Here is a 25,182-nt window from a genome sequence, read left to right as displayed (position 1 = left end):
AACTGTAATTCAGAGAGATTAAAACTAATCCCGAGTTTGTTTCCAAAATGTGTTTTCTTTGTGTTGTACTATCCTTTTTTGAAAAATCTCTCTCTGGTTTCTGTATCTCTATCACCATTATATTAGGTCCTTCTTCTTGTCTGACTTCAGCTCTATTTCCTTCCTATCTTCCCTTCTCTTCCCTGGCTAAGTCTGGATATTTCCCAAAAATGCAGAATAAACTGTTCTACTTAGAAGAGATTTTGAAAACACAATTCCAAATTTTACAAAATAAAATTATTCATAATGTCAGTATATAATCACTACAAAATTAAGATACACAAAAAATGCTGATGAATATAAAAGCCAAATAAGGCAGATCCCTCCACTTCAGACCCAGAATCTTACAGGACTGGGACCAGACTATACATAATACCCTAAATAACTCCTTTCCTTTCCCAAAACAGACACTCCCATACAGACCTTAAGAAACACTCTAGTGTTTTCTGACCCTTCTGACCACAGCCCTTCTCCCACTCCCCAGATACATTCATATCAATGTTTTAGAAAACAGTAGAGTCACTGCCAAATAGCTGAGATTATCCATCAGATGTTCCTCAAGGAGATTCTTCTCCTGACAACTCTAGCATGAGATTATTGTGTATATATAGATCTCTGTTATGCACACGACAGGCACAAGACAAATGTTTGCCAAAATGAAGGCAGCACATGGTACCACTGTAGCTCTAGACTGCAGATTCACTGGCATTCCAAGAACTTCACAAATAGCACACTTAGCATGACTCTTCTTTTTTAAAAAGGACACTGTGTGGCTTGTAAACGTAATCTCTGAGACACATCACATTGTATCATAATTTTTCCATTACTTGACCTTCTTCACTTTCTTTCACAGTATGAAATCTCCAAAATTAAGATCATTTGGATTGACAAATCTTTTAAAATGCAAGCATTTGTGTAAGAATAACTCACCACTAAAGGAATTCATTTTGTCAGTCTATTTTACTCCTTATTTTAGCTGGAATATTGGGCCCTAAAGTGACAGTTTTGCTGGTGGAGGGAGAACAGGGAAAGCTAATTTTGGAGCCCTGGAGAAGAGTGATCAACAGGAGAGCAGTGTGATGAGATGGTCATAGGAGAGACTCAAAGGAGGTATGAAAAGGAGACCCTGAAGACAAACATAAACATGAACTGTATTCCACATCAGTCAGGGTCGCATCCTAGTATTTATACTTACACATGTCTCAGGCACAGTTCTAAGTCCTCATTTAATTAATAGTAGGCACTATTTTTATCCCTGTTTTACAGTTGTAAAAACCAAAGCACAAAAAGGTTGAGTATCTTCCATTTGTTTTTAATGTTTATTTATTTTTTGAGGGGGCGTGGGGAGAGAAAGCATGCAAGCAGGGGGCAGAGAGAGGGACAGAGAATCTGAAGTGGGCTCTGCACTGACAGCAAAGAGTCAGATGTGGGGCTCAAACTCACGAACTTCAAGATCATGACCTGAGCCAAAGTCAGGTGCTTAACTGACTTTAACCATCCAGGCGGCCAAGGTTAAGTACCTTAGAAAGCTGAACAGCCAGTTAGTGGCAGAGCTGGGATTAAAACACAGGCACATTTCATAATCATGAATGGTTATGCTTTTACACAGCATAATTTTTGAGATTGGTGGCTCTCAGACATGTTTTTGACCATGACTCCCAGTAGGAATACAGGACTCACTACAACAAAACATAAGTAACAGAAACAGAAGTTTCTTGAAATAATAGTCTTACCAGATGCAATGCACTCAGATCATTCCTATTTTACTTTAAAAATTGTTGGTTGCAGGGCGCCTGGGTGGCTCAGTTGGTTAAGCATCCGAATTGAGCTCAGGTCGTGATCTCACAGTTCCTGGATTAGAGCCAAGTGTCGGGCTCTGTGCTGACAGCCCAGCCTTCTTTGGATTCTATGTCTCCCTTTCTTGCTGCCCCTCCCCTGCTCGCATTCTCTCTCTCTTTCTTTCTCTCTCCCCACCCTCAAAAAAAATAAACATTAAAAAAATTGTTGGTTGCAACTAAATTACTTTTATAACCCTCAATGGGTATGATTTACAATCCTCAATGTGACTTACAAATTGAAGAACACTACTTTCTCATCATCAGTATAAGCTCTACTTTCAAAATAGATCCATAATTCAACAACTTCTCACCACCTTCATTGCTATACCTTCTTTACACACACACACACACACACACCCAACATCATTGTATCTTGGTTAATTGAAATAACTGCTTAACTGGTCTCGCTTCCTTCCTCACCACACCCTCCAGTTTATTTAGCTATTTTCCATAAAGTTGCAGGGTAATCCTTTAAAAGGTCTATCAGATGAGGTCACTCCTCTTTTCAAAATGCTCCAACATCTCTTTTGCCCATATTAAAAGCCCAAATCCTTGCAATGGCCTACAAAGCCTTACAAGATCTGGCTGTCAGCGCCCCCCCCCCCCCCCCCCCCGCCTTTATCTGTCCTAATCTCTTACCACTCTCTTCATTCAGCTATGGTGGCCTCCTTAAATCCACAAGGGTGCTCCTACCTCATGGCCTTTGAACTTTCTGTACCTCCGTATGTAACCCTCTACCCTGGATATCCTCTTTGCTCTTTCTCTGATTGGGATCAGATGTCAACTCACCAGCAAGTCCTTTACTGACTATTGTATTTACAATTGCAAACTCCCTTTTCCTGACTCTTCTATGCTTCCCACTTCCTACAACCTTTTGTTATCTTATATAATTTATTTATCTTATTTATTTATCTGCCTCCCACCAACAAAATGTAAGAGTTCCATGAGGGCAGTGACTTTGATTCACTTCCATGCCTGGCAAATCCTAGGTGCTTAATAAATACTAGTTGAATGAATAAATGAACTACAGATACCCAAACTCAGTTTTGGACCACTTGCAACTAGCCATGCTCAGAAATCTACTGAAACAAACATTTCAGTATCTTTAGTTTTTAACCATTGTTTTTGGATCTACATTATTTCCACAATAAAGAAAGCAAGATCTTTCTCTGCACTCACGTCTTTTTTCTCATGATCCCTAGGTGTCCTCAAAAAACTCTAGAAGGGGTTTCTTTTCCTCAGGCATAAAATCTCCTTAGACATCTGTACCAGATCCTAAATTTCTGGCCTGAAATATGTGCAGCCAATATAGATCCTTAATCGCACATGCTCTTCAGGTCTATGCAGTGTACATCAGATACAACCAGACGTTGTACAAGCGGTATTTGCACCCTCAATTGTTTGCAAACTGGCCACATTTCACCTACCTAGTAGTTCCGTGTCTGCATTCAAGATGTGCCCTGTGTTAGCACTAGATAGATGGTAGACACACGAAGGATGGAATGTCTGAGATTGAAGACGGCCCCTTACTTTAGACACGGGGAAATCAAGATTCAGAGAGTTTAGGCCAAGTAAACTTAGGCCACGTCAAAATTAAAAAAAAAAAAAAATCAAAACAAAGACACAAAACACATCGTGGTAGAAAAAGCACAGGAAGCCAGGTCTCTCGCCTCCCACCATTCAGCCGGTCCACAAAACGACCCTGTGACATACGCAGCTCAATCTAGCTGGCAGCCTTCTACCGTAGCATTTTAATGTTCAACCACGAGGTCGCAGGCTGGTAAAGGAAGTGCACACCCCGGACCTCGCACCTCCCTAGCGCCGAAAACCAAAAGCAGTTTGCTGCCTGGGCCGCAGCCGCCTCCCGGACCCCGGCCCCGCTGACCGCAGTCTCGCGAGATTAGCGGTCGCGGCGAGCAGGGTGCGGAACCTCCCGGAAGTGGGCGAGGGGACCTGTCAGCTCCCACCCGGGCGTGTGGGGAACTTGAGGCCCGGTGGGTCGAGGGTCTTCTCCGGGACCAGCGCGAGGCGGAGTCACGGAGAAGCTCTCTGTCATTCACACAGCGGCCTTATCCCTGGCCCGGCTGCCGCCGCCCCGCCCTTTGCCCTTCACGGCGCCCGGCCCTCCTTGTCTGGGGCTGCTTTTTGCGCCTGGGCAGCCTGCCTTTCCCCGTTTGCTTTCCTTCCCGTCTCCTCCCCCACTCCAACACCAGAGTCGCGGGTCCTGCAGTGTCCCAGAAGCTGCACGTATAACTTGCTCCGTGTAAGTGCTAGGAATGCCGCTGGTCTCTCAGGGAAATGGGTTCTTTCTATCTATAGCTCCGTCTGTACATCCTATGTCTGCAGCAGCTATTCCAGGGGCAACAACTGCTTCCCTCTGTTCTCATCTCCCCATTGGTGGCTTCCAACCCGAATTTGGGAATGGGGAGCTCTCCCACCTGTTATCTTTGAGCAGACTAATCTCTTGTAAGCAGAAGTGCCGTTTGTAGTCTTCAAAGCCCTTTGGCTTGGGACCGGGAATTTTCCCCCCCACCCAAATCCAGGCTTTCCAAAACGTATTGCTTTTCTCTGAGAATAATTCAGTTTTGTTTTGTTTTGTTTTTTTAATTGTAAGAATACAATAGTTTTGCTTTGGTCCTATTGTGCTCTAAGGGAGGAAACAACTATTTACCTTCTCAGGTCTTCTTTATAGGATTCATTCTTTCTTTTTGCTTTGCTAAGGTTAAAACACATTTAGAACATGTAAGTGCGGCTGTCAGGCTTGAGGAATTAAAGGTAATAGTTATTTTCTTGATCTTAATTCCTTTTTGTTTCATAGGGGTAACTCATTCGATTTTGGAGTTCTTTTAATTCTTCTGAAAGATTTCAAATCTTCTAAAAGCCAAAATGGGACACAGTAAACAAATTAGAATTTTACTTCTGAACGAAATGGAAAAGCTGGAAAAGACCCTCTTCAGACTTGAACAAGGTCAGTAGCAAGTTGTTTGATTAGCTGTGTCTTTTTTTAATCTATTGTCATGCTAATTTTTTAAAACTTTAAGACAGGTAAAATTTCCAAAGACCTTTCTAAACTCAATTAGTGCAAAGACAGTGCCAAATTTTAAAAATATCACTAACGAAAGTTGATTTTAGTTATAAAGTTGAAAATGTTATATTTGTCATGTTAGGAGGATAAAATAGTTCACTTTTCTTTCCATGCTTCCACTTAAGACAGAAGTTGCATATATGATCAAGAAATTTACCATATTATTTCTATTAATTATTATAAAACTTGGTAAATTACTTCATATGTAATTTTATTTGGAGGATATCTATAGTTTTGCTTTTTCATAGCCCTCATTTTTTTCCTTTATTGAAACTTTGATTTAGTAAAACAGATCACGGAAAAAAGCAAACTGTTATTTATATATATCAAAAGCCTCTCAAATAAAAATTAAAAAAACTGATCAGGTTATGTTGAAATATATTTGAGCTTATTCTTTAGACTTTATAATTTTTCAACATTGAAAACTTTCACACTTTTTTGTGTTACTGTAACTTGTGAAGTGGAAGTTTTAATGTATGAAAAATAAAATGCAGCCCCCTTTAATAGTGCAACAGATAGATGTTGATAGTAAACATTGAGGGATTTTCCCCCTCAATATCTCAAGAGTTACATTTTTGAAGAAAAACAAATCGACTGTCAAATGTGTTACCTCCATGCCAAATCACCTTCTTCCAACTTTGGCATTTAGGATCACTGAGTACTTACTCCATTTTTGGCTTTCCTGACTCGGCACTTTCCTGGTTTTGATTTTTTTCCTACCCTCTTGAGTGCTCCTGTCTACTTGGTGGTGTCTGTTGCTGAGCTGTCTTCCTTCCTTATTTTAATTAATTGTATTTATCTGCAAGAGATCTTTTCTTCTTCTCTTCTTCTGCCCTCAAAGAATTATACATTCTCATGGCCTCACTTGTTGCCTCCATGCTGATGGCTCTTTTTGGAAGAAGAGCCTTGAATTTTGCTTGCTTCTTAAAAGCCAGGAGTATAATGGCATGAGTAAGGAACTAGAATTTTCTTGGCTCTCCTGCTAACAACTTCTTTGACTTTGGGCAAGTCACATGAATTCTAAACATTAATTTATTTGTGAAATGAAGGTGTTAATTTCTGTTCTTCTACCTTCCTGGATGTTGAAGCTCAAAATTAATACTATATGGCTTTGAAATCCTAAACAGGTGCAAGGCATTGATAGATCACTATACCTATCTATTTTTGCACTGGATTCTTGGCTTCATCCAGTATTACGCTATAGAATAGCCTTGGGATAGCTCCACTATTGATATGCTTACATCTATCTAACATGTCCCAAACCGTCTCCTACTCCCCATTCTCAAACCTTCTTTGTTTGAGAACAAACATCCTGTTTTTTTAAAAACAAACATCCTAGGGGCGCCTGGGTGGCGCAGTCGGTTAAGCGTCCGACTTCAGCCAGGTCACGATCTCGCGGTCCGTGAGTTCGAGCCCCGCGTCGGGCTCTGGGCTGATGGCTCAGAGCCTGGAGCCTGTTTCCGATTCTGTGTCTCCCTCTCTCTCTGCCCCTCCCCCGTTCATGCTCTGTCTCTCTCTGTCCCAAAAATAAATAAACGTTGAAAAAAAAATTTTTTTAAACAAACATCCTGTTTATTTTAGTGATGTCTCCATTTTTATAGTTTCCAAGGCCAGAAACTTTGTACTCACCTTTGACAGTTTCTTCTCTTTACCTGCAATCTCTCTTTAAGCCCTGTAATTTCTTTCCAAATGTCTCTGTTTGCCTATCTCTTCCATATGCCTAAACATGGATGCTAGAATAATCTTTTATGCCATCTCTTTCTTTTTATTAATTGGTGTCTATATATAAAGTCAAATTTAAATGCCTCTGCGGGGCTTCCAAGACATTCTCTAATAGAATCCACCTTCACTAGCCAAGGTTGCATCTCATTGTTCCCCATTATTAGTGTCCTACATCTTTACAATTCCCCTGTCAATTCCCTCTCCCCTGGATTTTCTCATAGCTCTCCTGACACCTTCACCCCCATCAGATTCCTCTATATCCATTAAACCCCTTTACTATCATTCTGTGTATTGCCTACCTTCAGCTAAAATTCTACCTCCTCCATGAGGTCTTTTCTTAATTTTTTTGTTATTTTCTTTCTTTGATTTCCAATCACACAATAGGCACAGAACAATTAAGTACTGAATGATGGAGCAGTGTCTCAAAGTTTATTGATCTTATAGCATCCAACTAGTTTAAGATCTGTGAGAAAAGGGAAAGTATTATAAACCTAGTACAATGTATAACAGCCATTAAATCCTTGCTGATCCATTACTAAAACACTAGTTAAAGCTAGCAAAAAGTGTTAAATTCAGCCAAGCTATTTGAAGAAGGAGCTATGAAGGGTTTATAAAATAAGAATGATGTGACTGAGTCTGTAAATCTAGTTAAAACCAGTAAATTCAACCAAATGATATAAATGGGAACACGTCAATTTTTTTGTGTGCAGTAATGAGGTGATCATATTACTATAGAAGATAATTAAAATGTGAAAGATGAAGGGACATTGGAGATAAATCATTAAGAAGGCTATTTTGAAAACACATCTGGTTAAAAATAAGGGTTGAACTACATTAGAGTCAAAAAAGGTAGCAGAGTTCAAGACATTTTATTTTACTTTTATTTTATTATTATTATTATTATTATTATTATTATTTTAATGTTTATTTTTGAGAGAGAGAGAGAGAGAGAAATAGCATGAATGGGGGAGGAGCAGAGAGAGGAGGAGGCACAGAATCCAAAGCAGGCTCCAAGCTCTGAGCTGTCAGCACAAGAGCCTGATGTGGGGCTCAAACTCATGGACTGTGAGATCATGACCTGAGCTGAAGTCAGACACTCAACTGAGCCACCCAGGCACCCCTTTTACAATATTTTTTTTTAATGTTTATTTATTTATGGGGGTGGGGGGAGTAGGGGCAGAGAGAGAGAGAGACAGAGAGAGAGAGAATCCCAAGCAGGCTCTGTGCTGCCAGCACATAGCTCAGTCTTGCAAACCCCAAAATCATGACCTGAACAGAAGGCAAGAGTGGGATGGACGCTTAACCAACTGAGCCACCCAGGCGCCCCAGAGTATGAGACATTTTAAAATTCATAGGACTTAGTGAACAATTAGATGTGAAGAAATACTCTGGCAGTTTTTGGTTCTTTCATATTTAAGTGATCACCAAGTCTCTCTTCGTTTTTCTTTTCACTTTTCCCTAAGAAAGGATTCCTCCTCATTTTCGAGGCTAATATCTCTATAGACTCTTCTAACTCAGCAAGACCAAAAAAATTTTTTTCTAGCCAAATCATAGCCTTTCCCTGTATTTCCTGTTTCATTCAGTGGCAGAATAATGAACAAAGTCAGTTTTTGCTGAACCTGGAGTTCCATTTTTATATAGGTTGGTTAAATTTCAACTTTTACCCTTTTTTTAAGAAAATACTTATAAAAGTTTCTTGATTAGGAGCTTGAGCTTATATAAACTTAGTAGACGGAACAAGATGGAAAAATTTACTTCATAGTAATAGTTTAATCACTCACTTTACTAGTTGCCTGCAAGAGGGAAATGGCTAATCTGAGTAAGGTATTCCTACTGTTCTATGAGGAATAAGATAGCCACACTATGTACTGCTGTGACCTAAGCTAATTTTAGCAAACCGAGTGAGTCATTATGGAATCTGACATAGTCTAGGTATTCTAATGTTTCATTTACTGTATATAAAAATTTTAGTTTCAGAGACTTGTACTGGACATCTACAGAGTAGCTGTATACTCTTGGGACTATGCCCTGATCTATCTAGTAGAACATAGAAAGAACAGGATTTTTCTTTTCTCTTTTTTTTCTTTCATCTGTTTTTGTTTTCAAAAATTAATTACATTTGGGGGCACCTGGCTGGCTCATTCAGAAAAGCATGCAACTCTTGGTCTCAGGGTTGTGAGTTCGAGCCCCACATTGAGTGTAGAGATTACTAAAAAATAAATAACTATAATAAAAAAAGATTTTTTTAAAGCAATTAAATTTTGCTAACGTATAAATTGACATTGATGCTTTCAGTTTATGTATCAAATAAGTTATAAACAAAAAAGACATATTCTGAGAAAATAGTAGAGGTTGTAGGTCTTGAAGGGGTTCATAGTCACACCATCACTGGTTTGTTTGTGGTATGTTGCCGTGGGTTACAGTTTTACCTAATCCAGGTTAAGTAGATATACAAGTTATAATTCCTTAAATAGTAGAGTCTTTACAATATTTCATAACAAAAGGTACAATCATCATAAATGCCTCTTTTACCTCAGGATATTGTCAAACTGAAAGATGAGTTAGAAAGTGTTTGAAATTTGCTGTTTGAGATTTGTCCTTTTCAGGAATGACATGTAGCTTTCAATAGTATGATACTTAGAAAATATTTTCTGAAAAAGGAAACACAATTTAGCTGTGAGGTAAACATGAGTGAGAGAGTTAACTACTTTTTGGTGAAAATTGATACCATAGAGCAGAGTTGAGCACATTTTTTCCTCTAAAAGTTCAGATAGCAAATATTTCAGCTTTGCGGGCCATTTCTTTTGCAGTTACTGCAAAAGAAATGGCAGTTTTGCTCTGCCATTATATCATGAAAGCAAACATAAACAACACATAAATGAATGTGTTCCAATAAAACTTTATTTATAGAAACAGGCTGGATATGGTTTGCTGACCCTTACTGTATAGCAAGAGCATTTTGAGTATGTTATTTTAGTAACACTTCCATCATATGATTTTAGCCATAAAAATAAATACTTAGCCTTTGTAAAAAATTGATGACAAAAGTTTCCAATCTGTTTAAAATCTTTCCAATAAAGGATTTTGGTTGTTTTTCAAATCATCTATTTAATATATAAATATAGAATATCTTATTAGCTTATAAAAACCATTGCTTATAACAAGGAAAATATATATTTACTAGCACATTTCAACAAAAATCTTTACATAATTTGTGAGTGGGGTTGAAAAGTTAATGTCATGGATTAGTAAACATAGTCACTAAGAACTTTTTCCATTTGAATTTGGATATCTTTGTGTTTTATTTTTTCAAGTCTGATGCAATTAAACCAAATATCAATAAACAGAACTTGGAATATTTGAATTACTTTATCATAAAATATTAAACCAAGACTTAAAATTATTGAAATTTCTTTAATCACATTGCTTCCACTGACAGATATCATCAATATTAATTTTTAGTGAGAACTAAAAGATATTTTCCATCCACTAATAGATAAAATTAGTTATTTAAAATATTATTTATTTACATCTTATCCCATTTTTGTGTTTTGTGATTTATATAATCTATTAAATCATCATACGTGTATATTCTGTAAATAAATAAATATTTATGTTTAGAGAATGCTTGTCAAATTTTTTTCTGAGGGTACACCACTGATCCAAATACTGTTTTGGGATTTTGGATGAGTTTTAACCTTTGTACTACATGTTCTCTGAATCCTTGTGTAACGATAAAAAAAATATTTGCATAAACTGAACAGGGGGCAGGTTGTTTAAATATGCTCAGACAGCTAATCTCTGATGTTTTTACCTGTTCAAAATGATACTACATCTTCTATAGTAAGTTTAATCGTTATTTTAGAGATGTAGATATTTATGATTCTCACAATCACTGAGTATTAAAATTTCATGTTTCAATTCTTTGAGCAATTATTTCTCCATCTATTTCTTCATAATTGTACCTCTAACTTTAAAATGATGTTTACCCTGGGAATGCAAGCTGGTGCAGCCACTCTGGAAAACAGTATGGAGGTTCCTCAAAAAACTAAAAATTAGAACTGCCTTATGACACAGCAATTGCACTACTAGGCATTCATCCACGGGACCACAGGTGTGCTGTTTAAAGGGACACATGCACCCCAATGTTTATAGCAACAGTATCAACGATAGCCAAAGTATAGAAAGAGCCCAAATGTCCATCAATGGATGAATGCATAAAGAAGACGTGGTATATATATATACAATGGAGTATTACTCGGCAATCAAAAAGAATGAAATCTTGCCATTTGCAACTATGTGGATGGAACTGGAGGTTATTATGCTAAGTGAAATTAGTCAGAGAAAGACAAAAATCATATGACTTCACTCATATGAGGACTTTAAGAGACAAAACAGATGAACATAAGGGAAGGGAAACAAAAATAATATAAAAACAGGGAGGGGGACAAAACAGAAGAGACTCATAAATATGGAGAACAAACTGAGGGTTGCTGGAGGGGTTATGGGAGGGGAGATGGGCTAAATGGGTAAGGGGAACTAAGGAATCCACTCCTGAAATCATTGTTGCACTATATGCTAACTAATTTGGATGTAAATTTTAATAAATAAATAAATTAATTAATTAAAATAAAATAAAATGATGTTCACCCAATTATAAAATTACACAAGTGTGTAGGGGCACCTGGCTGACTCAGTCAGTAGAGCAGTGTGTTTTTTATACCACATCTTCTTTATCCGTTCATCAGTCGATGAACATTTGGGCTCTCTCCATAGTTTGGCTATTGTTGATAATGCTGCTATAAACACTGAGGTACATGTTTCATTCTTGTGCATATCACCATCCAGTTTTCCCAGCACTATTTGTTGAAGAGACGTATTCCATTGGATACTCTTTCCTGCTTTGTCAAAGATAAGTTTACCATATTCTTGTGGTTCCATTTCTGGATTTTCTATTCTATTCCATTAATCTATATGTCTGATTTTGTGCCAATACTATACTGTCTTGATGACTACAGCTTGGTAATATAGCTTGAAATCCAGAATCCTCATGCATCCAGTTTTGTTTTGCTTTTTCAGAATTGCTTTGGCTATTAGGGATCTTTTGTGGTTCTGTACAAATTTTAGGATTGTTTGTTCTAGCTTTGTGAAAAATGCTGGTGGTATTTTGGTAGGTATTGCATTAAATCTGTAGATTACAGGGGCGCCTGGGTGGTGCAGTCGGTTAAGCGTCCGACTTCAGCCAGGTCACGATCTCGCGGTCCGTGGGTTCGAGCCCCGCGTAGGGCTCTGGGCTGATGGCTCAGAGCCTGGAGCCTGTTTCCGATTCTGTGTCTCCCTCTCTCTCTGCCCCTCCCCCGTTCATGCTCTGTCTCTTTCTGTCCCAAAAATAAAAATAAACGTTGAAAAGAAAAAAAAAATCTGTAGATTACTTTGGATAGTATAGACATGTTAACAGTGTTCTAGTCCATGAGCATGGAATGCTTTTCCATTTCTTTGTGTCCTCTTCAATTTCTTTCATAAGTATTCTATAGTTTTCGAAGTACAGATCTTTTACCTCTTTAGTTAGGTTTATTCCTAGGTATCTTATTGGTTTTGGTGCAGTTGCAAATGGGATAGATTCCTTGATTTGTTTTTCTGCTGCTTCATTATTGGTGTATAGAAATGCAAAGGATTTCTGCATGTTGACTTTATATCCTGTACTTTTCTGAATTCATGTATTCTAGCAATTATTTGGTGGAGTTTTTTGGGTTTTGTACAGAGTATCATGTCATCTGCAAATAGTGAGTTTGACTTCTTCCTTGCTAAGATGAATGCGTTTTATTTCTTTTTGTTGTCTGATTGCTGAGGCTAGGACTTCCAATACTATGTTAACTAGTAATGGTGAGAGTGGACATCCTGGTCTTGTTCCTGACCACAGAGGAAAGGCTCTCAGTTTTTCCCCATTGAGGATGATATTAGCTGTGGGTCTTTCTTATATGACCTTCATAATGTTGAGGTATGTTTGCTCTATCCCTACTTTGTTGAGGGTTTTTATTGAGAATGGATGCTGTATTTTGTCAAATGCTTTTTCTGCATCTATTGACAGGATTGTACAGTTCTTATCCTCTTTTATTAATGTGGTGTATCATGGTGATTGAGTTGCAAATATTGAACCAGCCCTGGTAAATAATTCTTTTAATGTACTGTGAACTAATACATGAATTCAGAAAAGTACAGGATATAAAGTCAACATGCAGAAATCCCTTGCATTTCTATACACCAATAATGAAGCAGAAAAAGAAATCAAGGAATCTGTCCCATTTGCAATTACACCAAAAACAATAAAATACTTAGGAATGATTTGCTAATATCTTGTTGACAATTTTTGCATCCATGTTTATCAGGGATATTGGCCTGTAATTCTCCTTTTTAGTGAGGTCTTTTTCTGGTTTTGGAAGCAAGGTAATGCTGGCTTTGTAGAATGAGTTTGGAAGTTTTCCTTCTATTTCTATTTTTGGAACAGTTTGAGAAGAATAGATATTAAATCTTCTTTAAATGTCCCCTGGGAAGCCATCTAGAAAAGATTTCAATAGATCTATATAGATGCATAAAATTGACAAAACAGAATAAAAGTAGCTATGTTATTAAATATATTTTGATAACATGACTTATAATGACTTTGTAATATTCTAGCTTACATAATACCATTTTTGTACCACAACTTATCTAATCATTTCCAATCATTAGATATTTGTTGTCAGTTTATTTAATTATAATAAATGAAGCTGTTATGAATATAGCCTATGTTTACATCACTGATTAATTCTTAAGAAAATACGTGTCTATATGAAATTATTAAGTCAAACATAAGCCTTATTATATTCATAGAATATTTATTCCAATTATAGAAAAATTTGTATATATAGCTACTTGGAAAAGAAAGTATAAGTTTCACTGTACAATGTGAGAAATAGAAGTGAGTCCCTGGATTTTTGCAGTTACTTAATAATACCATTTGGATAATTTGTTTCTTACTTGCTAAAACCATTTGCTATGAAAAGTTTATATTCATTATTTAGTACAATCCAAAAATATGGTTAGCAGGACTTATCACTAAATTATAATTTTTTGCAGGAATTCCTAGAACTTCCATCTCTCACATTATCCATACTGCAGTATGCCAGAGTATTCGTATTTATCTAGGCAAAGGTAGAGGTGTTTGATTGGATTACAGTAATTTGAAAGAGTCCATCATTCTCCCAATGTCTTTTGTTGAGATATTTTGCTCATAAAGACTAGCTTATCCAGTATTTAATATTGTGGTATAGAATTTACCATCTGTTGAACATCATTGTGAGGATTTACTTCTACAAGAGCAATTTTAGAAATGATGTGACATGACATATCTGCATGTTCTGCATTTCAGGATTTGCTTGGAATCAAACTGGCATTCATTATGTATATATAAATAGCAGTTCATGATGATGTCTATGCTTCATGTCCACCACAACAGGGTTTGTTGTAGCTTTCCCCTTGCTTATTTGTAACGTCTCTCTCTAACACTGTGAAGTCTGGGACACCTGACTGGCTCAGTTGGAGGAGCACATGCATGACTCTTGGTCCCAGGAGTGTGAGTTCAAGCCCCACAGTGAGTGTAGAGATTACTTAAATAAATAAAACTTAAAAAAAAAATAAGAAAAGAAAAGAAAAACCTGGCTTTCATCACTTTTATTTTTGAAAGATATTTTCACCGGGTATAGAATTCTAGGCTAATAGTTTTCTTCTTTAAGTTACCGTTGACCTTATAATGCAGAGAGTAGAGGCACTGACCCCTCATGCAGCCAAAAATCCAAGTATAACTTTAGACTCCCCTAAAACTTAACTATTAATAGCCTACTGTTGACCAGAAGCCTTACAGATGAAACATAGTATGTATATGTATTCTATGTTGTAATCTTACAGTAAGTAAGCTAGTGAAAAGAGAATGTTATTAAGAAAATCATAAGGAGGGGCACCTGGGTGGCTCAACTAGTTAAGCATCTGACTTCAGCTCAGGCCATGATCTCATGGTTTGTGAGTTTAAGCCCCCATTGGCTCGCTGCTGTCAGCACAGAGCCCACTTGGATCCTCTGTCCCCCTCTCTCTGCCTCTCCCCTGCTCATGCTCTCTCTCTCTCAAAAAAATAAACTTTTTAAAAAAATGATAAGAGAAATTTTACATTTATAGGACTGTACTGTAAAAAAAAAAAAAAAAGTGTAATTAGACCTGTGCAGTTCAATCCCATATTGTCTAAGGATCAACTATACCTTTAAAGATACTGTTCCACTGTCTTCTTGCTTTTGTTGTTTCCCATGAGAAATCTGCTATCATCTTTATCATTGTTCCTCTGAACTTACTGTGACATTTTCCTCCCCTCTGGCTACTTTTAAGATAGTCTCTTTGTCACTGGTTTTGAGCAATTTGACTTTGATGTTTCATAGTGTGATGTTTCTTGATTGGGGACTTATTGAACTTCTTTGTATCTTTTTTTTTTTTTTTTAACGTTTATTTATTTTTGGGACAGAGAGAGACAGAGCATGAACGGGGGAGGGGCAGAGTGAGAGGGAGACACAGAATCGGAAACAGGCTCCAGGCTCCGAGCCATCAGCCCAGAGCCCGACGCGGGGCTCGAACTCACGGACCGCGAGATCGTGACCTGGCTGAAGTCGGACGCTTAACCGACTGCACCACCCAGGCGCCCCTGAACTTCTTTGTATCTATAAATCTGTTGTTTTTATCACATTTGGGTTTTTTTTTTTTACCCATTATTTAAATACTTGATATCTCCCCTTTCTTCTTCTTTGAGGACTCAAATTACCTATATATTAGGCCACTTGAATTGTTCCACAGATCAGTGATGCTTTTTCAATTTTTTAGATTCTTTTTTCTCTGTTGGTTTCATTTTGCATATTTGTGGGGTTTTTTTAATGTTTGTTTATTTTTGAGAGAGAGACAGACCATGAGCAGGGGAGGTTGCAGAGAGAGGGAGAGACAGAATCTGAAGTAGACTCCCGGCTCTGGAGCTTCCAGCACAGAGCCCGATGCGGGGCTCAAACTCATAAACCATGAGATCATGACCTGAGCCAAAGTTGAAGGCTTACCCAACTGAGCCACCCAGGTGCCCCTCATTTTCCATATTTCTATTCCTGTGTCTTGAAATTTACTAATCTTTTTTTCTGTCATGTCTCACCATCTATTCCATTTTTCATCTCAGACCTCGTAGTTTTCATTTTTAAATTTGATTTGGATCTTTTGTTTTGTTTTGTTTTTTAATATTTTCCATGTATTGACATAACTTTTTGAGCATATGGCATACAGTTATGATAACTGATGTCGTTCCTTATCTGCTAGTTCAACATCTATGTCATTCCTTGGTCAGTTTTCATTAATTGATTATTTTCTTTGTTATGGGTTCGGTTTTCTTGCTTCTTTGTGTGTCTTATAATCTTTGTTTGGATGCCAGTCATTATGAGTTTTACCTTATTGAGTTTTACCAAAAATGCTGGGTGGTTTTGGATTCTTATAAATTTTTTTGTCTTTGTTTTGGAATGAAGTTAAGTTACTTGGAAATATCTTAATACTTTTGAGTTATACTTTTATGATTTGTTAAGCTAGTTTATGTCCTGTCTAGGGCTCTTTGTTCTCTACTCCTAAAGCAATATCCCCTGAATTTTCTACCCAATGCCTCATGAATTATGAGTTTTTCCAATCTGGCACTTGATTTTTCTAACCAAGCACTATTCCTGGTCACAGACATGCACTGATCAGTACTCTGCAAAGTGCGGAAGGGAGACCTGCTGCAAATCTCTGGAGTTCTGTCTTTGGGCACTTTTCTCCTCCTCACTAACTACTCTTATCTATAAACTAGCTGCTTTGGTCTCAACAGATTCTTAACTCTATCTTCTCAGCTTAGGAAGTTAGCTGAGTTCTGCCTGGGTTTCTCTTCCTTGTGCCTCAACCTGGACATTCTTTCAAGGTAGTAAGAAGGGGCAGTTATAGGCTTCACATTGTTTATTTTCTGTCTCTTAGGCATCACTATACTTTGTGGCCTGATGTGTAGGCTTGAAAACTCATATATGTTTTCTGATTTTTCTTGGTTTCTTCTTTCAAGTTTCAAGGAACAGCATAAATCCAATCCCTGTTATTCATTCCATCTTTGCCAGAAGCAGAAGTCTCAGGTCCTTTACATCTTCTGTTTCCTCTATGTGGAATGCCCTACCATAGATATCTGTGTCATCAATGCTGTCACTTCCTCTTTCTGTTTAGCAGTTTTGTATTGGATGCTGGACATTATAAATGTTCTGTTGCCCTATCTCTGGATTTTTTTGTCTTCCTTCAAAGGAGTGATGCCCTGACAGCTCTTTCTGCCCATAGGTCCTATCCCTGTGTTTTAATAAAACCACCTTTTTTGTACCCCCCCCAAAAAAAATAGAAGTGATGTCTTTTATTTTGGCATTTACATTATCTGTAGATCAGCTTAATCCTTTTGAGGATTAAGAGAGCCTCTTAACATGGGGCTCAATCCCATGAATTGTGAGATCATGACCTGAGCCAAAATCAAGAGTCTGATGCCCAACCAACTGAGCCACCCAAGCACCCCCCTTTTGCGGCTGTTTTAAGCTTTGACAGGATAGGTATAGTAGTTTTTACTCTAGGACTATATTAACCTTGCTACATAAGACATGACTCTTTTGAATACAACAGGTGTTCAACGAAGTCTCTTCACTCTGAAAATTATAATGTCTCCCAGGCCTGAGTGAGTTCTGGGAATTGGTCAATTGATAGCTCCTAGTAGTTGTTCTTTGCCCAGCCTCATGGATTCAAACACTACTCGTGTGAGCCTGGTATTCAGGCAGACTCAAGATGACCCTTGGTAATTTTCTAGAGCTTTTTCTTTCCATGGTTTCTTCTGCACCATACTCTGCCCTGAAAATTATAGTTTCTTCACCCTCCTCAAATTCTAATCTCTGTCTCCTCAATTCAGACTACTATTCCTGCTTCCTGTATCACAGCACAGAAAGTTCTCCTACTTTAAAGCTAGAAAATTCATAGGAATCACCATTTTCATGGGCATCACAGTCCTTCACTCCTTATTTCTGAAAACAGTTGTCTCATTTATTTCTTCTAGTTTCTCAGCGGAGGACAAATCTAATACCACTTACTCCATTATGGCCAGAAGCAGACATAATCAGAATGATATAATCAGAGTGATATAATATACAAAGTGATTTAATACACAAGTTAGGTCATGTGACTTCTCTGATCAAAACTGTTCATTGGCTCCTCATTTCATTCAGAGAAGAAACCAAATTCTCACTGTGGCCTACAAGACCATGATCCGGCCCCCCTGTTACCTTTCTTTCCTCGTATTCTACTACTTCTCCCCGAGCTTATTCCAGTCCACACATACTGAGTTTCTTGTTATTTCTGGAATCACCAAGCTTGCTTCCACCCCAAGTCCTCTTGGTTTCCTCTGCTTGGTCAATTCTTTCCATGGACGACCATGAATAGCCATGTGGCTAATAACTCCCTGACTTTTCTCTAGCTCGTCAACTTTTTAATATTAAAAATTGCTACCGCCTCCCCACCATCTCTCCTTTATCCCCATTTTCCTTACACTGCTCTGATTTTTCTTTCTTCTCTTAGCATTTATCCTTCCCTGATATACAGTTGTTTCTTACTTATTTATCATGTTCATTGTTTAATGGCTGACTTCCCTCTTTAGAACTCAAGCTCCACAAGGGCAGAGATCATTGTCTATTTTGTTTCCTATACATAGTATGCACTCATGACATAATTTTTTATACTTTGTTAGATGTTTCATAAATTGAGCATTAAAAATATAGATATTAGTATGCTTCTTCTCAAAAAGTTTCTTAAGTGGTAAAAAATTCCAGTTTTAAAATTAATAAATCACAGAGATGAAGAGTACAGTGTGGGGAATATAGTCAATAATACTGTAATAACATTGTATGGTGACCACACTTACTGTGGTAAGCATTGGGTAATGTGTAGAATTGTTGAATCACTATGTTGTACACTTGAAAGTAATATAACATTGTATGTCAATTGTGCTTCGAAAATAAATAAAAAGTAAAATATTTTTTTAATTTCCTTAAGCTTAAAGATTATAATCAGCAGAACTAAATTTTCCTGCCTTCATTGGTTATTATTGCCCATCATTAATTGAATTGTTATCTTCATGATTAAAATTTCTAAGCCTTATATTTCTTTTTTTATTAGGTTTTTTAATTTTAATTCCATATAGTTAATATACAATGTTATATTAGTTTCAGGTGTACAATAGTGATTCAACAATTCTGTACCTTAGTCAGTGCTCATAAGTATACTGTTATTTGCTTTATATTTCTAACAGACTTTACTGTAGTCAGAATTTTCACATTCTGGTATCAAGATATAAAATCTTCCCAGAATCAACCGTAATTTTATTTTATAGTAAAATTATGACTATAATGTGTTAATTTTTTTTTTGCCTCCCATGGCAAAATACTTGCAATACATTATAGATGTCTCAGATACATTTTAATAGAAATAGCCTAACTTAGGCAAAACTGGGAATGTTTTGACCCTCAGAATTCCAAAAAAGACTTAAATACTAAAACATGAGGATGCAAACTAGTGTAGACATGGTGGAAAACAGTATGGAGGTTCCTCAAAAAATGAAAAATAGAACTACCATATGATCCAGAATTCCTCTACTGAATATTTACCCAAAGAATATGAAAACACTAATTTGAAAAGATTCATGCACCCGTATATTTATTGTAGCACTATTTACAGTAGCCAAATTATGGAAGCAGCCCAAGTGTCCATCAATAGATTGATAAGGAAGATACCGTATATAATGAAATATTACTCAACCATTAAAAGTAACAAAATTTTGCCATTTGCAACAACATGGATGGATCTAGAGAATATAATCCTAAGTGAAATAAGTCAGTCAGAGAAAGACAAATACCATGTGATTTCACTCTATGTGGTATTTAAGAAGCACAAAGAAAAAAAGAGACAAATTAAAAACAGATTCTTAAGTACAGAGAACAAATTGATGGTTATTAGAGTGAAGGTGGGTAAGGGGATGGGTGAAATAGGTGAAGGGGATTAAGAATACATGGGGCACCTGGATGGTTCAGTTGGTTGAGCATCTGACTCTTGGTTCTGGCTCAGGTCATAATCTCGCAGTCATGGGATTGAGCTCTGCATCAGGCTCCATGTTGAGCATGGAGCTTGCTTGACTCTCTCTCTCCCTCTCTCTGCCCTTCCCCCACTTGCTCTCTCACTCTCTGCCTCTCTCTCAAAATAAATAAACTTTAAAAAATATATTTTAGGGGCACCTGGGTGGCTCAGTCGGTTAAGCGTCCGACTTCAGCTCAGGTCACGATCTCATGATCCGTGAGTTCGAGCTCCGCGTCAGGCTCTGGGCTGATGGCTCAGAGCCTGGAGCCTGTTTCAGATTCTGTGTCTCCCTCTCTCTGCCCCTCCCCCATTCATGCTCTGTCTCTTTCTGTCTCAAAAATAAATAAACGTTAAAAAAAATTTTTTTTAATATATATATATTTTTAAAAAATGCACTTATCATGATGAGCAATGAGTAATATATAGAATTGTTGAATCACTATATTGTACATGTGAAAATAATGTAACACTGTATGTTAACTATTCTGGAATTAGAAAGATTTCAAGTTCAGTAAAATTTCATTTTGTTTTTCACTTTAAAGCTATCCTAATTTTCTAAAAGTATTCTCAATAAACTTGAAGGCATGTTATTAAAAAGGAAAAAAAAAAAAAGAACTTGCATATCCCAAAGTAGCCATGCAAATAGGAATCAATTTCCAGGAGGAGAGGAGAGGGACAATACAGAGCAGACAGTTCTGTGTTGTATACTGTATGTTAAAATATACAATTCAGCTAAATTAGATTGCAGAATAGTTCCAAAACCAGCAGTGTTGTATATTAGCATATATATATTATATATATTATATAATATATGTATATTATATACATATAACATATATATTTAAAACATAGTTGAGAAACCATAGTTTTTGTAAAACCTTAAATCATTTATTTATTAATGTGGTAATTTAAGTTCTTACAATGAGTTTATTGAAATGTGCTTTTTGTTTAGGGTTTGAACTACAGTTCCGACTAGGCCCCACTTTACAGGGAAAAGCAGTTACTGTATTTACAAATTACCCATTTCCTGGAGAACCGTTTAATCGAGAAAAATTCCGTTCCCTGGAATGGGAAAATCCAACAGAAAGAGAAGATGATTCTGATAAATACTGTAAACTTAATCTTCAGCAAGCTGGATCATTTCAGTATTACTTCCTTCAAGGGTAAGTCAGGTGTCCTATATGTTGGGGGGAGAAAAAGTTAATTCATTCTATCTAGTTAAATTATCTAGCTTGTAAAAAAAAGTTACTATATAAACCATGGACTGCAATTTTTTACAGGATTTTTTGAGATGCAAATAGAATATGGTTCTTCAGTTCCTAGGAAGCAATTGTAAGACTCATTGCAGATTCATTTTTTTTTTTTTATAAGTAACCACTTGAATAGTCTTTTCATATAACTTCATTATAAGATGCTATTTGCTTGAGTGCCCTTGTTATTACTGATAGGTATGCTTATTTTTCCTTAATGCAACATTACTAGATATTATACATACTATGTCTTTATGTAGAGATTGGAAAAAGGATAAAATAAGGCTTTTCCATTGAGTTTCATTGCAACTTTTTAAATGATTTTATGTGCTTAGAAATATATTTAAAAAATTTTTTTAATGTTTTATTTATTTTTAAGACAGAGTATGAGTGGGATGGGGCAAAGAGGGAGACACAGAATCTGAAGCAGGCTCCAGGCTCTGAGCTGTCAGCACAGAGCCCAACGCAGGGCTCAAACTCACGAACTGTGAGATCATGACCTGAGCCAAAGTTGGCCGCTTAACCAACTGAGCCACCCAGGTGCCTCTAGAAACACATATTAAAATGGGACAATTCACCTTCCCATTAGAGAGTCAGACTATATTAGATGAGGATTTTTTTCCTATCATTAATTCAGAAGTTCTTGTCTTGTTTTTTCCTTAGAAATGAAAAAAGTGGTGGGGGTTACATAGTTGTGGATCCTATTTTACATGTTGGTGCTGACAATCACGTGTTACCCTTGGACTGTGTTACTCTTCAGACATTTTTAGCTAAGTGTATGGGACCCTTTGATGAATGGGAAAGCAGACTTAGGGTTGCAAAAGAATCAGGTAATGTCAGCTATCTTTCCTTTCTTTCTTAAAATAAATGTAATTATCCTCTGTGATATAGATTTCAAGAGCTTTGATTCTCCTTTTAATTTTGTTTCTTAGTTTATTTAGTAATAGAAATAGAATCATATAAAGTTGTTAAGACTTAAGCATTTTTAACCTGCAAAAATAGCAAATTATATCGTTCAACTTAGAAAATTAAGGAACTCTAATAATAAAATGAGATCATTATTGTGTCTAAGACTTTACTTTGACATAGAAAAATTAGTAGTAAACTATTAAAATGTTTTGGAACATGTATTATCATTGTATATAATTTTAATTCAACATTGATTAACTGTCTTCCATGTGGAAGGTGTGTGCTGCCATACATACTGAAGGGTAATATTTTTTACTTTCAAACTGAATATAATATGAAGAAAGAGATGAGAAACTTATTGACATAACTGAAACAGAACACAAGACAGTGGAACATTAAAAGTAGGAGCAAGACATGCTGATATACTTGTATTTCTCTACATGTAAATATATCCATCCAACAAATATAAATTGAACCCTTAATAGTAACTAGGCACTGTGTACGATTTTTTCAAGTGCATTATTTCACTATCTCTGTCTTATATATGAGGACCCTGATATCCTGAAAGATTTAAGTAGACTTGCTTGAAGTCACTTATGGTATAGCTAAGATTTGAACCCTAGTCTTTGATTCCTTTTCTAGTTACATGGTTGCCTTGCTATTTGAAACTACTTAAGGGAAGTCTAAACTTATATTTTGCTTAGTTTTAGTTTGTTTGTTTGTTTGTTTGTTTGTTTTCTTACAGTGGTCTTTGTTTATTTTCTTGCATTGCAGGTTACAACATGATTCATTTTACCCCTTTACAGACTCTTGGACTATCTAGGTCATGCTACTCCCTAGCTAACCAGTTAGAATTCAGTCCTGACTTTTCAAGACCTAATAAAAAGTATACCTGGAATGATGTTGGACAGCTAGTGGAAAAATTGAAAAAGGAATGGAATATTCTTTGTATTACTGACGTTGTCTACAACCATACTGGTATGAGCTTAATTAACTGCCTCCATTAATTTTGATGAGAATATTCTATTCTGATTATTTTACTTCTTGCTGTTTTATGTAACATAAAATTTGAAAACAATGATATGTAGGTGTCCTTCAATTTAAAAATCACTTTATATAGTACCACTCTTTTTCTTTCAGAGAAAATAAGTGTTAGTTGAAGGCATATCAATACATAGTTATTTTGCATGTGATGATTATAAAAACAGGAGAGTGATCATAGAAGGGACATTTGATCACATATTTCAACTTTCATTATTAATACTTTGCAGACCAACTTGTGAATCCCATACAGCAGCAGCTCTGGTACTATAGTATATATTTGAAAAAACTGAATGACTATTTAAGGAGAAAATTATTCGTAAACTCTTAGAAGTTAAATCTAAAAATTATACCTTTTACATGTTAAAAGGGCTTATTAAAGTTAATCTGTTTGGATCTCAAGATTCTTTACTAGTATACAATTCCATAAAATGTATCAGAACTTCCCAACTGGCGATCCTCAGGGAGATGATTCCTCCTGTCATCTGTCAGACAGCTGGGCCTGGAGAAGCCACTGACCATGATCATCTTTCAATTTAATGCACTGTACCTTGCAAACATTATCTTCTCTGTGTGCCACAGTGAAAACTTCCTAATATCTTAGAAATCAGTATTCTTCACTTGAAAATTTGACATTATTGATAATTGCTTTAACATCTATAATATTATTCACATCAAGTTTATCAAAGTACATAATGACATTATATGAGTTTAGGATATGGCATATGCAGCTGTAACAGAGACAAAAATATAGTGACTTAACTCTGAAACTGTATTTATTTCCTATAAAAGATTAGATAGACATCCCAAGACTGCTGTGGTAGCTCAGTGGTGATGGGGAACTAGGTTCTTTCTCTCATGCTGCTCTCTCTCCAATAGTTTGCTTCCAACTCTTAATCAAATATGGCTGCTCCAGTTCCCAGTATCACCTCTACCTAGTGGAAATGAGGAAGGGAAGTCATGACTTTTAAGGGCATAGTCTGGTGTGTGTGTGTGTATGTGATATAAGATATATATCTATAATTCCACGATAAATATGTGTGATATATATGTGTATATATATTTTTTTCTCATATTTTATCAGACAGGATTCTGTTTCTTGTCACACCTTGCAATGTAGTCTGTCAGCCATGTGTACAGCTGAACCTTGGGAATTCTGTTACTAAAGGAACAAAGGGAGAAAAAAATTGGAGTATAGTAACAGTCTCTATTAGAGACTATTTCTGAAGCATTTGAGACATTCTTTGCAACATAAAAGAAGTAAACTTTGCTTCAGCCTTAAATTGGAAAGTGTTGCAAATTATAATGTGCTTTTTGTGAAATAGGTTTTCATTAAAAAATTACTGTCCAGGGGAGTCGACTTCCAGAGATTGGCAGTGTGAGGGCTTTAGAGTTCTGTACCCAGCAAAACAACTGGTAAAAATTATTTTTTAAAAGAACTGTTTAAAGTCTTTGAAAATTGTTCTAAGGGAATTCAGCATATGGAAAAGCATTTATGCAAGAAAATCTCCTAAATCTTAATAAAAGCAGTGATAATCTGTGACATTTGAACCAGGACCTGCTTCTCCCTGCCCCAGTTCAGAATGATGATAGATCTACTCCTGGCATGTGCAGGTGGGAACACAAGGTTCCTTTTCTCTCCAGCTCCCAGTTAAATGTGCAGGCTTCCAACATTTCTTATGTCCCTCCCAACTGTAGCACTCTGTTGTAGAAATTCCATTGTGAGCAAGAGCACCTGAGATGTCTGGGGCTCCCTTCCTTCATCCAACCCCTACTCATGGAGGGAAAGCTCTACCCCGTGCATGGCAGAGCAAGAATACTGGGCCCTAGTTGCCCTTGTCCCAGTTTGCTTGTGCAGTGGAGCTTCCACACCTAGAGAGGTAAGCCAAAAAAAACAGCTGTGGAGCAGTGACACAGGTATTCTGCCCAGGGGAAGAGATGTGCAGTAAGAACAGAGTAAGAACGAAATTGGCTTTATTGGTACATAGCATGGGACACTGTTGAAAACAATGGAGACTTTGGTGGTAAACAAGAGAAGGCTGGTATCAACTTGAGAGCAACATACTAAACCATAGGCCAG

General features: G+C 36.7%; 2 protein-coding genes across 2 annotated transcripts in view; one reads left to right on the top strand and one right to left on the bottom strand.

The window, feature by feature from the left end:
- The window catches only part of FRRS1 (ferric chelate reductase 1), a 111,896-nt gene extending 108,166 nt beyond the window's left edge, over nt 1-3,730 (bottom strand). The window contains exon 1 of the mRNA XM_047869439.1: nt 3,305-3,730. The gene's annotated coding sequence lies outside the window, so the exon portion shown is untranslated. The remainder of the gene's footprint in view (nt 1-3,304) is intronic.
- An 89-nt stretch (nt 3,731-3,819) lies between these two features.
- Nucleotides 3,820-25,182, top strand: part of AGL (amylo-alpha-1, 6-glucosidase, 4-alpha-glucanotransferase) — an 85,591-nt gene continuing 64,228 nt past the window's right edge. Inside the window, exons 1-5 of the mRNA XM_047869432.1 lie at nt 3,820-4,140; nt 4,696-4,845; nt 20,855-21,065; nt 21,816-21,982; nt 22,836-23,039. Of these exons, the coding sequence (XP_047725388.1) occupies nt 4,764-4,845; nt 20,855-21,065; nt 21,816-21,982; nt 22,836-23,039 (664 nt within the window). The 5' untranslated portion in view covers nt 3,820-4,140; nt 4,696-4,763. The remainder of the gene's footprint in view (nt 4,141-4,695; nt 4,846-20,854; nt 21,066-21,815; nt 21,983-22,835; nt 23,040-25,182) is intronic.

Source organism: Prionailurus viverrinus, chromosome C1, assembly GCF_022837055.1.
Source record: "Prionailurus viverrinus isolate Anna chromosome C1, UM_Priviv_1.0, whole genome shotgun sequence".
In the NCBI taxonomy this organism is placed as follows: domain Eukaryota; kingdom Metazoa; phylum Chordata; class Mammalia; order Carnivora; family Felidae; genus Prionailurus; species Prionailurus viverrinus.
The sequence above is the reverse complement of the archived record's forward strand: the minus strand, read 5'-3'. Positions and strand labels throughout refer to the sequence as shown.